The sequence below is a fragment of the Camelus bactrianus genome, chromosome 18, assembly GCF_048773025.1.
Source record: "Camelus bactrianus isolate YW-2024 breed Bactrian camel chromosome 18, ASM4877302v1, whole genome shotgun sequence".
Classification (NCBI taxonomy): Eukaryota; Metazoa; Chordata; class Mammalia; order Artiodactyla; family Camelidae; genus Camelus; species Camelus bactrianus.
In genome coordinates this window covers 15263185-15277362 of record NC_133556.1, presented here as the reverse complement: position 1 = coordinate 15277362, position 14178 = coordinate 15263185, and the positions used below count along the sequence as shown (strand labels likewise).

At 56.0% G+C, this 14178-nt stretch overlaps 1 protein-coding gene across 8 annotated transcripts in view; it reads left to right on the top strand.

The window, feature by feature from the left end:
• Positions 1-12221, top strand: part of KATNIP (katanin interacting protein) — a 174042-nt gene extending 161821 nt beyond the window's left edge. For 7 of the 8 annotated variants that reach the window (XM_045521107.2, XM_045521110.2, XM_045521112.2 and 4 more), the window contains 8 exons: positions 1936-2093; positions 3599-3663; positions 4846-4956; positions 6733-6872; positions 8775-8876; positions 9435-9595; positions 9709-9797; positions 10337-12221. In XM_045521107.2, coding sequence (XP_045377063.2) covers positions 1936-2093; positions 3599-3663; positions 4846-4956; positions 6733-6872; positions 8775-8876; positions 9435-9595; positions 9709-9797; positions 10337-10395 — 885 coding nt within the window. In that variant the 3' untranslated portion in view covers positions 10396-12221. The remainder of the gene's footprint in view (positions 1-1935; positions 2094-3598; positions 3664-4845; positions 4957-6732; positions 6873-8774; positions 8877-9434; positions 9596-9708; positions 9798-10336) is intronic. The other variant, XM_074346159.1, reaches the window with a different exon arrangement.
• The last annotated feature ends 1957 nt before the right edge of the window (positions 12222-14178 follow it).

Genomic DNA, 14178 nt, shown 5'->3' with positions numbered 1-14178 from the left:
CTTCCCAGGTCTGGCCCCCGCCAGCCTTGGTGCCGGTGATGCGTGGCCACCGTGGACTGGGGAGATGGGGAGATGGGCACAGTCTGAGAGGGCAGATCCCAGGCCGCAGTGTGATGGAAACTCTGGCCTCTCCCTCCCCAGGAAAGTGCATCGCATGCCTACCCGACGGTGTGCTTCTGGGCACCTGGCTACCGGCCCCTGGCATGTGGTTAGAGCCAGGCCTGGCACTCCGGGAAATGGGCTTCACATCCCTCCAGCGTGTCCTTGGGCAGGTTGCATAGTCTCTGAATTCCAGTTGCCTTAGCTATAAGGTGGAGGTGATAATAAAAGCCCCCTCTGAGGGAATGAACAGAAGCCTGGGGAAGTCAGGGACGCTTCCTGGAGGAGGTGGTAGCCAAGAAGGGCAACAGGGCCTTCCTAGGCCTCTACTTTGCTCTGGCACCAGCTTCACTTCAGGTGGCTTTTCCCACAGGGCAAACCCCCACAGCTCTTGGCGTATGTCCTGTGGGCTCCAAGTCTAGCAGAAGAGAGAATCCCTCTTTCAAGGCGAGTCGGCCAAACCCCAGGAGCCATGCTGATTGTTCTGGTCGACTTCCAATTCTCTGAACCAATCACATGGCCAGTGGATTATAGTTCTCCTTTTGCCCAGGCCTGGGTCACAGGTCCAGCCCTGGGACCAGGGTAGGAATTAGCCTTGAAGAAAGCAGAGCAGAGGTGTAATGACAGCTTGTGGATCGCCATATCCAGCCATTCCTGAAGCCAGCCCCTCTATACCTTTTCGGTTTATGCTTCCCGTGACTGACTGACTGATTTGGTGGTGGCGGTGGCAGGGGAGGGGGGCACAGATGGCCCTAAATGCTGAAGGAATGAAGGGTCCTGGGGCTACATATTTATCCACGAGACCCAGAACAGGGCCTCTTCCTTTCTGTGCAGAGAGGCCCCTCTGTGTCTCCCAGGGATGAAAGGCCACCAGTTGGGTCGGCAGCTGCAACCGTGAGGAGGGGGAAGTGCCGAGAGCTGAGATTCCAAATGTGTGGTCAGAGGGAGGGTGCTGGCTTAGTGCCCCTCTCTGCTCACTGAGCAACCCCCTGACCCGGGGAAACAGCTGAGCCACCTCAGATGCTGCCACCAGGCTTTGACATTTACTGGGAGATTCCAACCATCTGGCTGACAAAATCTGGCCTAGAACAGCGGGACACGTTGGCCCAAATAGAGTCCATTCAGCAAGCTCTCCATAAGCACCTAGTGTGTGCCGCACTCTGAGGTCTCCAGCTGGGGTCTCTGCCATCCAGGAAGGCCCAGAGACCACCGAGGACACGGCTAGGGAGCACATGCCCTTAAAAGGATGAGCCAAGGGCTATGAGAAGGAAGATCAGGAAGGGGCCCATTTCTGTCCCAGGGTCAAGTGCTGGGAGAGGAGGCGATGTGTGAGCCAGGGTTTTGCAAAGGATCAGTATAGGCTAACACTGACCCAAGTGCCAGGCACTGACTTTGTGCCAGGCACCGTTCTGTTCTGGATACTTTATAGAAGTCAGCTCATCCCTGACCCCATTAAACAGATGAGGAAGTCGAGGCACAGGGAGGTTAGGTAACTTGTACAGCTACTCACGGTGGTTGTCGGAGCACTTGAGTCCATGTCCTTGATACCATGTCTCAGGCCACTGCAGCTGCGTGGAGCCAGAAAGGTCTCTACATGTCCACTGTGGCGAGGCCTCACCTGCCTTGTCCCTTGCTGTCCGCACAGCGCCTGGCACGGAGTAGGGATGACACTGAGAAGTGGACCTCGGCCAGGTGGTTCTGGTCTAGGAGTAAGGCCTGGGGGCTCCGCGAAGGCTCTCTGTGGTACAGGCCAGCTGCCAGCAGCCAGGTCAGCGCTCAGCCCGCTCCCCACACCAGCTTCTTGTCTCCATGCATGTTATTTCTTTTGCTTGTTAGGCCAGAATTGTCCACGTCTCCCTGGATGGCTTGTGCATCTCCCCTCCCGAGGGCTTCCTCATCCGGAAGGGGCCAGGCAACTGCCACTTTGATTTTGCTCAAGAAATCCTCTTTGTGGACTACCTGCAGGCCCGACCGCTGCCCCAGCCAGCCCAGAGGTGAGGGAAGCGGCTCGTGCGTGGTCCCCACTCCCCGGGCCGCGGGTGCTGGCTTTTGCCCAGGGCTCTGGTTTTCAAATGATGATCAAACGCATTTCTTTTCAACTTGGCCGTTTTGTAAAGCTCAGCCAAGCTTCTCCGGAAGCCTGTGGGATGTACCCACCTTGTCTGGGGCTGTTTGGGTTTCTCACAGTCTGGAGTGCTTGTGATTTTAAATGCTTCGTCGCGCTTCCTGCTGGGGAAAGAGGCTGCAGCCTGCCTCGGTTCCAGAAATGCCAGCTAGCCAGTTCGGGGAGGGGCCTGCCTCCTCCTGTTTCTGTGTTCCTGGTTTAGGAAGATTCAAAGAGAAAAATCGAGCCTAATGTTTCATGGGTTCGCTGGGATTTCTGGACCCCAGTCTCAGCTGCATTAAGTTCATAACGATTTGTAAATGCCACGTTAGGTTTACTTATTTAACCCCCCTGATGTCCAAATACCAGAGGCCAAGCTCTCGGAACAAAATGAGTTTCGCTCCACTGTAGCTGGGTTCACGTCTCAGGCCAGATGCCGGGAACAGTCACTTAATTACAACATTGCCCTTGAAAGTGAAGAAAACCAAGCCAGGGCTGGAGGGCACTGGCTGTGGACCAGGGAGAGAAGCCCCGAGGGAGGAATCTGGAGGAGAGAGGCTTCCTCCTGTGCCTGCTCCGAGCCAGGTGCTTTGTATTCACTCTACAGGGAATCCTTCCAATATCCTTTGAAGACGGTATTATGATGCCCATTTCACAGATGTGGGAACCGAGGCCCAGGCTAGTGAAGTGCTTGCTCAGGATCTTGAAGCCAAAGCCTTCAGGGCTCTCCCCACCTCCCAGCCTCCTCTCCCTGCCCACCTCCCATCCCACCCTACCCTTCAGCCCATCTGGCTGTTTTCTGGGGCAAACACCCCTGCCCAGCACCTCCCCACCTCAGGGCCTTTGCTCTGGATGCTCTTCAGTTTGGAAGGCTCAGCTCTGACTCTTCCCATGCTGCCTCCTCCTCAGCTCAGACATCACTTCCCTGACCACCCGCCTGGGAGAGGCTGCCTCCTCCCAGCACGCCACCCCACCGGCCCATCATGGGTCTCACTCAGCTCTCAGCACAGTGTGTAGTTACCTTGTTCAGGAAGGGGATGAAGGAGAGGGGGAGGTTAAGAGAGTGGACCCCTGAACCAGACAACCTCTGGTCACTTCCCACTTCTGCCACTTCCCAGCTCTGTGAACTGGAGCAAGTGACTTCACTTCTCTGTGCTCCAGTTTCTTCACCCACCACCCAGGGATGTAAGAATACCGACCTCCCAGGGCTGTTTGGAGGAATGGAAGAGTCCGTCTCAGTCAAACCTGAGGTGACGAGCCTCCCCTAGTAGATGGGACTCCACGTGACCAGAAGCTTGTCTGTCCTTCCCCCACTGCCTCCCCGGGGGAGTAACTGACCAGCGACTCAGGCCATCGCCACCCTCTGCTTCCTGGTGCCGTTTTGTGTTTTTTCAGACTGGACACGAAGAGCCTGGAGCGGGCGAGCATGGACTACGAGGCGCCCCTGATGCCCTGTGGCTGTATCCTCCTCCTCCCGCCCACCCATCCCAGTCCCTCTGGGGCCACACCCAGAACCCTGGGAGAGGGCCGGGCCCTTGCAGCCACCTTGCGGGCCCTGAGGTGGGGTCTGGGCCCCAGCTGCTGTCCGGAGTTTCAGGCAGGCCACAGCCAAGGCAGCTGGAGCCCCATGCAGAGAGACTGAGGAAAGGATGGGCGGGCTCCCAGGTCCTCGGGGACACTGGGTGCTGCTGGGACTGGAGCAGCAACACGAGTTCCATGCCCTGCCCCCAGGGGGCTGAGGTCGCAGGAGGCAGCACCAAGGACTCTAGCTGGGAGGGGCCAGAGAGGCTGGGACCAACCTGGGGGACTAGGCTGGGCGCTGTCCTGGGAACCAGGCAGGGAGGAGCTAAAGAGAAAGAATGATAGCTCAAATCTGCTGGACTCTTACTGCCACTTGGCACTGTTTGCAGTGGGTTGCCTGTATGAACCCACTGTACTAGCCCTGTGGGGTGGGTACTGCTAGCATCCCCATTTCACAGTTGAGAAAGCTGAGGCCCAGAGAGGTTAAGTAACTTGCTAGGCCACATAGTGCAACTACTTGTCAGGCTTGCTGGCCTGCCTGCTCCTGGGAATGCTGGGAGCCAGTAGGGGACAGGGCTGGATGCCCGGTTGTGTTTGTGGGACTCAGTCAGCAAAGGGGTCACCTGGCCTCAGCCCATCCTCCCAACGATGCGATGCTTCCGCATCCCTTCTCCCTACTCATCCTTTGCACACTTGACATGGGCGGAGGAGGGAACAGGCACTCTGTTCTTGTCATTTTACAACCAGGGAAACTGAGACATGAGACACTTTGAGGTCCAGTCACTGTTGGGCACCATATACTGAGCTTGTGACAAAATGCTTCCATCTGTCCAGCTCCCTGGAGAGCACCCCACCCTGCCCCCATCCTCCTGTCTCCTGGGGCCTGGCGGAGGCTTTTGAATTCTTAAAACACATACACACATCCATATGCAGTTTAAATTAAAGAAAATCTGATTCCACATACATCCTGATTAAACTGCAGTCTCAAAGGAAACAAAAATCTTTTTTTCTCTTGTTCATCTCCATAAACCCAAAACTATATATGTCCTTGTTATCTTTGTGATTGTTTTCCTTTATTCTCCAGAAAATTAAGCCTGTTTTTCCTTAATCATATGTTCCAGTCATTTTCCAGTTTCAGCTCCTGACCAGCTGGGGTGACCCCTATTACATCGGTCTGACTGGCCTGGAGCTGTATGATGAGCGGGGAGAGAAAATCCATCTGTCGGAAAACAGTATCCTTTCTAGTTCTGCCCAGACTGCAGGGAGCTTGGGGGGGGGGGGGTCAGGGAAAGGAGCAGAATTTTTTTTAATATAGAGGGAAATATCCCTGTAGGAACCAGCCCCAAGAGATTAAAGATGCCACTGAGCTCTATTTATGGTCAGATGTGACCTTTGCAAAACAGAGCAGCTCTCAGGCGTGCCTGCCAAGACAGCCATAAAACAAAGAGTCCTGCGGCCCAGGGATTTGGGAGGGGCTGCCAACTGCAGAAAACCACAGACACTCAGAGTTCTAAAGGCTCTGACAAGGCCTGCAGGGAGCAGTCTGTTGCACTGTGTTCAACCCAGTGTATCCTGAATGAATTGACCATGGAACACTTTGTTCACAGACCGACAGCAAAATTTGCAAACTGTGAGCCCAGTGAGTTTTTAAATATTTTGAGTTAGTGGCTAATATTGTTTAAAAATCAGGAGGTTTCCAATGAAAATCCCGATCTTCAGCTTCTCTTGAGAAATTGGCAGTGCCCTTCGTAGTGACAGTGGCTGGACCTGAGTATCCACTGCCCTTTTTCCCCAAGCGCATCCCACTAGTTATCTCAGTGTCCCCTCCTCTCTGTTATCTCCCAGGCTCCAGAAACAGTGTTAATATTCACTGAGGCTCACTCTGTTTGAGGGCTTGTCCCACGTGCCTCATTCGCCCTCCCAACAACCTTGGGAAGTGAGTGTTGTTAGCCTCCTTTTATAGATGAGGAACCGAGACACAGAGAGGTTGAGTAACTTACCTAAGGTTGCGCAGCCAGTGAGTGGTAGAGCTGGGAGTCTGTCTCCAAAAACCATGCTCTTGACCACGGGGCTGTCCTGCCTCTCTTTGACGTAACCTGCCTGCCCCCTCTAGGTGCTCGATCTGTGATTCCTGACACACCAGTTAGGGAGCTGGCAGAGCAGGTCCAACCCCAAAGCCTGTCTTGTATCTCCTTGGGGTCCCTGGGTTCCAACTGGATCCTTTTCTGCCTTCGTCTGGTGACACCATCCTCCTCACCTGGGATAAAGGATTCTGGGTAGTTTGGATCATTATTTGTGACTCTTGTATAAGGGTCTATAAGGCTTCATCAGTTTTATCCGAACGCTCTCACATCCAGTGTCCTCTGAGATCTTCGTGTCAATTCTGGGACATAGAGATGTGTATTTCCATTTTACAGATGAGGAAACAGGCCCCAGGATGTCCCGTGACTGGCCCCAAATCTCATAGGTCAGAATGGCAGAGCCGGAGCTGAAACCAGTTCCTCTAGATCCACATTAATGCCTGTCAGTTGAGTAGCAATTGCTGGGCCAGGCTCCCCCATCCTTCCAGTATCAGTAGGGTCCTAACACGCCAAGGCAGAATCCAGCCATGACCCCATCCCCTTGCAAAGGAAAACCTTCTTCTCCAAGTTTTGCCCTCCACTCTCCAAAGCAGTAGCAACACTTTTTATTCCTACCTCCAGCAGTTCCATGAAACCCATCTTTTTCAGCCTGCTCTCTGCTTGGTTTCCTACCCTTTCCTCGAAACTGGCCACCCCTCCACTCTCACCCCCTGCTCCCTTCAACTTCCAAGCTCTCATTTTCCCCAGAACATGTCTAATTTGGCTGTCACTCCTCCAGCTGCCCAGAGCAACAGACAGCCGCTCTGCCCACCAGCCCCAGTGTCCCCCGAGCCACACCATCAGCATGATAGAGGCTGGTGGCCAGGAGAGTGGCCTGCGGTGCCAAGCATGCTGCTTTGGGTTATGACAACTTAGAGGCATCCTCAGATATCGCTGCCTTCCCTGACAGTGTCAACTCCCTAGAGGGCGTGTGCGGGGACGTCCGGACCCCTGACAAGCTCATCGACCAAGTGAATGACACAGATGACGGCAGGCACATGTGGCTGGCACCCATCCTGCCCGGTCTGGTAGGTTCTGGAGGCTCCCCGTCCTGGGGTGGTGGGTGGGGAGGGCTTTCTGTCCCCGGTCTCAATGACACATCTTTCTTCCAGGCCAGGTTAATCTAGAACAAATCAAAGTGCCCAGGGGCTGCCAGGATGGCGGGCCTTTGCTAACACATCTGATGGGGTGGCTCTTCGGGGCTGGGGCTCTTATCCTTTGCTCTGGGGTAGCTTGTGATAAGGCGACACCAGGGGAATAAAGGGCCACATGGGACTGAGACCAGAGGTCCAGTGCAGCAGGCCTGGGGGACTGGGCATCCATCCGTCCCTGCAGGCATCCCTCTCTGGTTCTCTTTTCTGCTTCTGCTGCTCTCTGCAGAGTCCACTCTGTCCTCCTTCTCCCATTCCTGGCCTTTCCACATTCACTGCCTCTGCTCCTTTCTTATGTCCCTGGGCCCTTGACCCCAACCGTGCTCTCTCTGTGGCCTCAGAGCTGCCTAAGCTCTTCCAGCCAACGGACTCAAGTCTCCCAGACCTCACGCTCTACAACTGGTCCTGCTTATTTTTTGATTCAAGGCCTGATGGCGAACCTAGGGGTGGGCCTTTGTCCACCGGTGCCTGGTGGTAGAGAGGGAGGCAAGAGCCAGGAGGCGGGAGGGGTGGGTTAGCACCCATGGGGCCAGATGCCCGGATAGATGTGCAGCTGGGGCCGGGGCATCCACCTGGGCGACCACTGAGGCGCCCCCTTTTCCACTCCATGTGATTGGGCAGGAGGGTAAGGGGGTACATTTTCCTCTCAAAACACTCATGGCAGCACCCCTGCAGTGGTCCATTAGTCTCCCTTGAGCAGAGGTTAACCCCTCAGCCCCAGCTCCACCACTGCAAAGGGGAAACACAGAGATCTGTCAGCCCTCAGACCTGGGGCTGCAAACTGGTGGCCCCCTAGCCAGTCCAGCCTGCTGCCATCTTGACCTTGGCCAGCTGGCACCTGCCATCATCTCTGACCTGAGCACCCTTAGGTGTGGGGCAGTTTCTCCATCTGTCCCTCTCCTCCTGGCAGGACTCAAACATTTGTGTCAGGTTGAACCCTGTGGGCAACCGAGTTTGAGAACCCTCGACTAGACCTTCTTATTTCCTTGGTACAAGCAGAAGACTGACCCCTCCCATACCCTCTAGGCCCTCCTGGGGTTGTTCTAAGGATGGCCACAGGCTGAGATCCAGGGCCCCGGGCAAAACTAAGCCTGCAGCCTGTGATCAACACTGAATTCTTTTTGCTTGATTCTGTCTTGCAAGGGGCCCCCTAATATTTGATTCTTTGTTGGGGATGGGGAGCTGCTGGAGGCTTTGGGGTCCCACTCTACTAGCAGATTCTGCCACTAATCAGGACCATCCCCTCCCATTTCCCCAGCAGAAGTTCTAAGACATACGCTGAAAATTACCCAGCGGTGCCTCCAAGACCAGTCGCTGTGCTTTTCATTTATGATTCAGGGAAAGGACAAACAGGGGTCAAGGCTGTGCTGATTGCCAGGAGGCAGTGCCTCTTGACTCTGGAATTGAGGACTGTCCTCTTGGCCCCTGGAGCCCCAGACTGTGTTTCTGGGAGTGACCTGGGCAACAGGGAAGGGCGCACCCAATTCTCGGCGGGCATTTGAAGGGGGGCCACGCCAGGCCCAGAAAACAGGCCCTTCAACAGCCAGCTCAGCGGGTTTGCTGCAAACGCAGCCACACGTGACCTGACTCAAGATGGGCTTCGAGGAGATGAAAGCCGGCGGGAACCCCCTCCGCCCGCCCGCCTGCATCGCGGCCCCCAGCAGCCCGGGCTGGCCGACGGGCAGGCGCTGCCTGTGACGCCCACCGGGCTCGCCCCGGCCCAGCGCAGTGCCTCTGTTTCCAAACATGCCTGTTTTAATTAGTTCTTCGCTCTGACAGGTGAACCGGGTTTATGTGATATTCGATCTGCCTACTACGGTGTCAATGATCAAACTGTGGAATTACGCAAAAACACCCCATCGAGGGGTGAAGGAGTTTGGCGTAAGTACTTATTAGCTGCATTTTTTGAGATAATTATGCTCGTTGGTAATTAGGCTGCCGGCAATTATCATTTGTCACAGTTTGATGTACTTCTCTCTGCTGCGACCTTAGACACACATGCCTAGTCTTCAGAGGCAGGGAAATTTGCCATCCAACCGTGAATTCAAAACCTCCACCGAATGATTTGAATCATCTTCCCGAAAAAAACAGGAAGTGGCTTTTCTTCTCGAAACATACTGGTTTAGGGAGTTCTTTGTGCCGGGAGGTGACTCAGGGGCAGGGAGAGAGGGGGCCCTGGGGGACCAGAGACCTGAGTTTGCCTCCCAGTCTGCCACGTGGGCTAAAGGCATTGGAGCCCTGTGACCCCAGTCTCCTCATCTGCAATGTGAAGCTAGTCCAGGTGCCTTTCCTGGTCGTCGTGAAGATTTGAAATCATAACATAGGCCGGGCACCTAGTCAGCCAGGTTCTGAGCAGTGATGTGCTTTGCCTGAGGTCACATGTAGGAAGGAGGGCGGGGGATGGGACCACATGCCGCAGCCCCTCCTCTGTCTGTCCAGCTCCTGGTGGATGACTTACTCGTGTACAATGGGATCCTGGCCATGGTGGGCCACCTGGTTGGCGGCATCCTGCCCACGTGCGAGCCCACGGTGCCCTACCACACCATCCTCTTCACTGAGGACACAGACATCTGTCACCAGGAGAAGCACACGGCCATCAGGTACACCCCAAGCCTGCCACCCATGACCTTCCCAACCAGCCCGAAAAGGGGTGAATGGAGGGGGTACGTGGCCAGGAGCCTGACTGAACCTTCCAGCTTCTGCCTCCCTGCAGTAATCAGGTGGAGGATCAGGACGTCCAGATGATGAATGAAAACCAAATCATTACCAACTCTAAAAGGAAGCAGAGTGCAGTTGACCCAGGTCAGTTTCCTTCTCTGCCCAGAGTATCCCCCAATGGGAGTCTGCTTGGAACAGAGACCAAGCTGCCTGCTTCACATGCCATCTCTTGCTCCTGCCGGCCCTCAGACCCCTCTTTTCCACCCAGAAGCCTGCCCAGGGGCTGCAGAGGGGCTGATGGTGGCAGAACCCAGGGAGCAACATTGTGTGCTTCCCGGAAGCCAGGCCTTGTGGGTACAGAGGGAAGAGGACCTGCAAAATGCAGAAGTGCAGTATCAAAAGGGTTGCCCTGGGCCATGGGAAACCAGGAGAGGTTGCGCAGCTCGAGGGCTTCCCGGCAGAGGGATGTTTGAGCTGGATCCTAAAAGATGCACAGGGTTGGGCAGGCAGAGGGACCAGTGTGGCCAAGCCTGCTCTGAGCCCGAGGCTGCTGCGAGCAGCGGCCGGATCCCCAAGGCCTTGAATGGCAACCCAGGCAGCCTGGATTCCACCCCGAGGACATGGGCAGCCCTCAAGGATGGTCGCCCGGTAACACTGCTTCCTCTGTGCTCTTCCTTTGACAGCCTTGCGCCCCAAAACCTGCATAAGTGAGAAGGAGACAGAGAGACGGTGGCGGTGCTGACTGGCCAAGGAGAAGGAGCTGGTCCTCAGTCAGGGTGGGGCTCCGCCACTGGCCCCCACTTGGCACCCATGTCCCCCGCCCTCAGGCCTCCGTGTCAGCAGCCCAGACCCCAGAGGCAGGAAGGGAATGGCAGCATGGAGGGGGATTGGTGGGGAGAAGGGACTCACGGGTGACAGTCCTGGGAAATGCCAGAGTTTCAGGCAGGAGGAGGAAGGGATGTAGTGTGGACTTCCACTGTCCCCTGCAGTTCTGGGGCCACTGCAGGGGGCCCGGGGGGACACCTGGCTCAGTGCCTCTCTGGTGAGATCCAGCAAAGCAGGGCCCACATCCGGTCAGGCCTGTCATGGGGCCCGTGGGCTGGGTCTGACTCCAGGCAGACAGTGAGGTGGACCAGGAGCCCCCCTATCAGCCTTCCCAGAGCCTGGAGCATGGCTGAACAGGGTGGGAGGAGACCAGGCCTCAAACACCCACATCGGTAGGCATGAGACCCTGCCTTCAGAGGCCCAAGCTGAGGCGCCAGCACCCCCCACCACAACCACCCTCACCACCACATCCCTGCCTCACCTGGGGGCAGGTGGAGCTGGCTGATAGGGTGGGATTTTCCACTGGATCCACAGATGTCTGACCAGGCTACAACCCCCTCCCTCATCTGGGGTCCCGCCCAGGCCCAGTTGAGAAGGAGGGATCCCCTCAGGGGCGCTAGTCCTGCAGGGCCTCCGTCCTCTGGTCAAGCCTGAGAAGGACTCGGTCAAGGGCATGTGTCCCTCTGAGGAACAGAGGCAGCTGAACCACCCGCTGCTCAGAGCTGGCCCCACTCGGGCATGTGGGCGCCCGTCTCTGAGGTACGGCCAGGCCCAGATAGGATAGGTGGGCAGCTTCAGACCCCAGAGGGCCAGGAGGGCCCATCCAGATGCCCTCTGGATGCAGGGCTGGGGAGACAGAGGACCAGTCCCACAGCCAACCTCCTCTTCCCACCTGACCTAGTCTGAAGGGCAGTGGCCCGCACTATACTCCCTGCAGCGTCCCTTAGGGCTGATCCAGGCTTTTCTAGCTTGCTGTGTGCCCTGGGAGTCTGGCCCCCACCCCTTCTCCCTCTTCCAGCAGCTTCCCAGCAAGTTGGAAACATGCCTTGCATCCCCTGCCACGTGAAGCCCAGAACGCACCTACTTCCATCTATAGAACAAGCTCAGATCAGGGGCCTAATGGGTTTCCCAGTGCTGGGTAATTTCTCATTCCAAATATTAACCCACTGTTTTCCTGGCTCCCAGCCCGGCCCCACCATGGTACTGTACTCAAAGAACGTTCCTATGGAACTGAGAGCCCCGGAAAATACTTTATGAGCCTTGCAGCTTCAGCCAAGCAGCTATGCAAATACGCTTTTCATTTGGAGTGCGGGGCAGATGTGAAGATAAGAATTTGTTTCTCCCAGAGAATATCCATCATTTCTGTAGCTTCTGAGCCCCCAGCTTTTCGGCTTCTCCACTCACCTCCCAGATGTAGCAAGCGTCTCCTGGCTCCCAGGAGAGCTGACGCCTGGAGGAGCCCGGGCCGCTAATCGAACCAGCTTTTAGTGACCAAAACCAGTGCTGTGGCTTTAAGGGGAGCCCAGCCTTCCTTCCCCACCCGAGGCGTGTGTGCAGGTCAGACGTGTCAGGGAGTTTGCAGGAACACCACATACACTTGCTCCCGGAATCTCAGTTGATGTTTATTATAATTGTATGTACCATGCAATTTAGGAGGGGGACAGAAAGCTGTACAGGCATTAACTCTAAAATAAATTTCTATTTTTTTTCTCTTGCAAAATGAATAAAAGATGTTATTAAGAATGTGGTCTGACGCACTGGATTTGGGGTCAGACAGAGGGAGCCGATGCTGCCTCTGATAACTGAGACTCAGAGTCCACTGGAGGCTGGCGGTTCCCTTTCCCCACATGCAGTGGGGTGGTGATTCTGGCCAAACTGTGGAAGTCCATACATTTATAGTGATTATTACATGCGTGGAACGAACTCATTTCATCCACAGACAACCCTAGAGGGTAGGGACTATTATGATCCTCCTTTGATATAAAAGGGAACTAAGGCACAGAGACGTTGAGTAACTTGCCCAAGACACACAGCTTTAAGGGCTATTCAACACACAAATCCTGAGCTAACCATGGGCGAGCTCAGGCAGGGGTGAAATCCCCTGGGTCTCGGGACCCAGGATTTCCCTGCAGCACGTGTGGATCCTGAAAGCCCAGACCCCAGATGCCTGACTGCTGGCTTCCTGGATAAAGCAGCCCATAAGTGGGAAAGAAGATTCATTTGAAGGAGATGGGAGAGGAGGGGGCCTGGGCTGCAGCTCAGCCAGCAATTTCATTGGCATGGGGTATGAGGGCCCCCTGGAGACCCCGCCTCCCTCCCATGAACCAGCAAGAGGGGAGAGGGCCCCTGCCCCACCTGCATGTAGGGAAATAGCAGGACATCCAGCAGGCCCACCCCTGCCCCCTGCTCCCCTCTGAGTTCCTATGAAGACAGAAGGGCCCTGCTCTGCCAGCCACCCTGGTGCTGGTTGGTGGGGGTGTGTCTCCAGGCCAGCCCTTCCCTCATTCCCTCTGTGGGCTGGGAGGCTGGACGTGGTGCTCCAGTCTCTCAGCCTCTCCGGCCACCAACCAGAGCCCTGGACCTGGCTCCCTGTTGTTTGGGGGCCAGGCAAGTGACATCAGGGAGCAGAGCTGGCCTTCAAGGACCTGGTCAACAGGGCAGCACCAGCCCCTTCTAAGGGCAGCTGCAGCTCAGCACCTAGGGAGTTTAAGAGAAGCCAGGAACCCAGGTGCGTTATTTATTTTTAATGTGAAATCTAACTTTTAAATGTTGGCTCGACTTAAACAAGCAAACACTGAGTGTGCCAAATAAATCCGGTTACAAGTCCTACGTAGCCAGCCCGCCACCCCAACACCCACCCCAGCTCAGCATGAACATCCACCCCCTCCCTTCCTGGTCCCCCACCCCTGCCGCCTGAAGGCTGCAGTCCTTGACCTACGGCTCCGTGAATGCCCAGGGTTGGCTCCTCCAGGGAGGTCAAAGAGGGCACGGGATCATTACTGGACCCTCAGCCCTGCCCTTCATTCCCCACCCCCAGCCCTCCTGGAGAATAGAGGCTTCCTCTCCATCCCCATCCTGCTCCCCGTTGCCTGCATCCCAGCCCCAGCCGATAAGCACAGGGGTGTAAATCAGCCTCAAACTGCAGCTGTTGGGAGTGTGGGGGCTCACTGGCACCCAGGTATGACCCGCTTGGAATGAATCTTGGCCATAGCTGACAAGTAGGTTAAGGAAAAGCCAGCACAAGCTCCCAGGAGAACCTCCCCGCAGGCCTCCATCCCCCAGGGGACTTGCCTTCTCTGATCAGCAGTGGGAAGGACCAGCTTCTGTCTGTCTGTTGGACTCCAGACAGTGCCAGCATTGGCACTACGACATCAGAAGGACCCAGAGTGTTCCCCAGAGCCTGCCAAGGCCGATTCTGCAGACACACAGGTGGCAGCAGCTCCACACCTGGGCATGTTTGCTGAGATGCCCTGGGTCCCTCTCCGGGCCTCACCCGTCACCCTACCTGGAGCCAGGATGGTCCCTTTCTGAGGCTCCAGGCCCCATCTGGCCTCTGAGCAAAACAGCAGATCACAGTCTGGAGGCTGAGCCTCCTCGGAGTTGGCTGGCTGCACTGGTCCAGGCGATTCCCTGCTTCTCTGGAAAAAATTGGACAATCTGGCAGCTCTGGGCCCGCATTCCCAGGTGGTCCCCAAAGCCA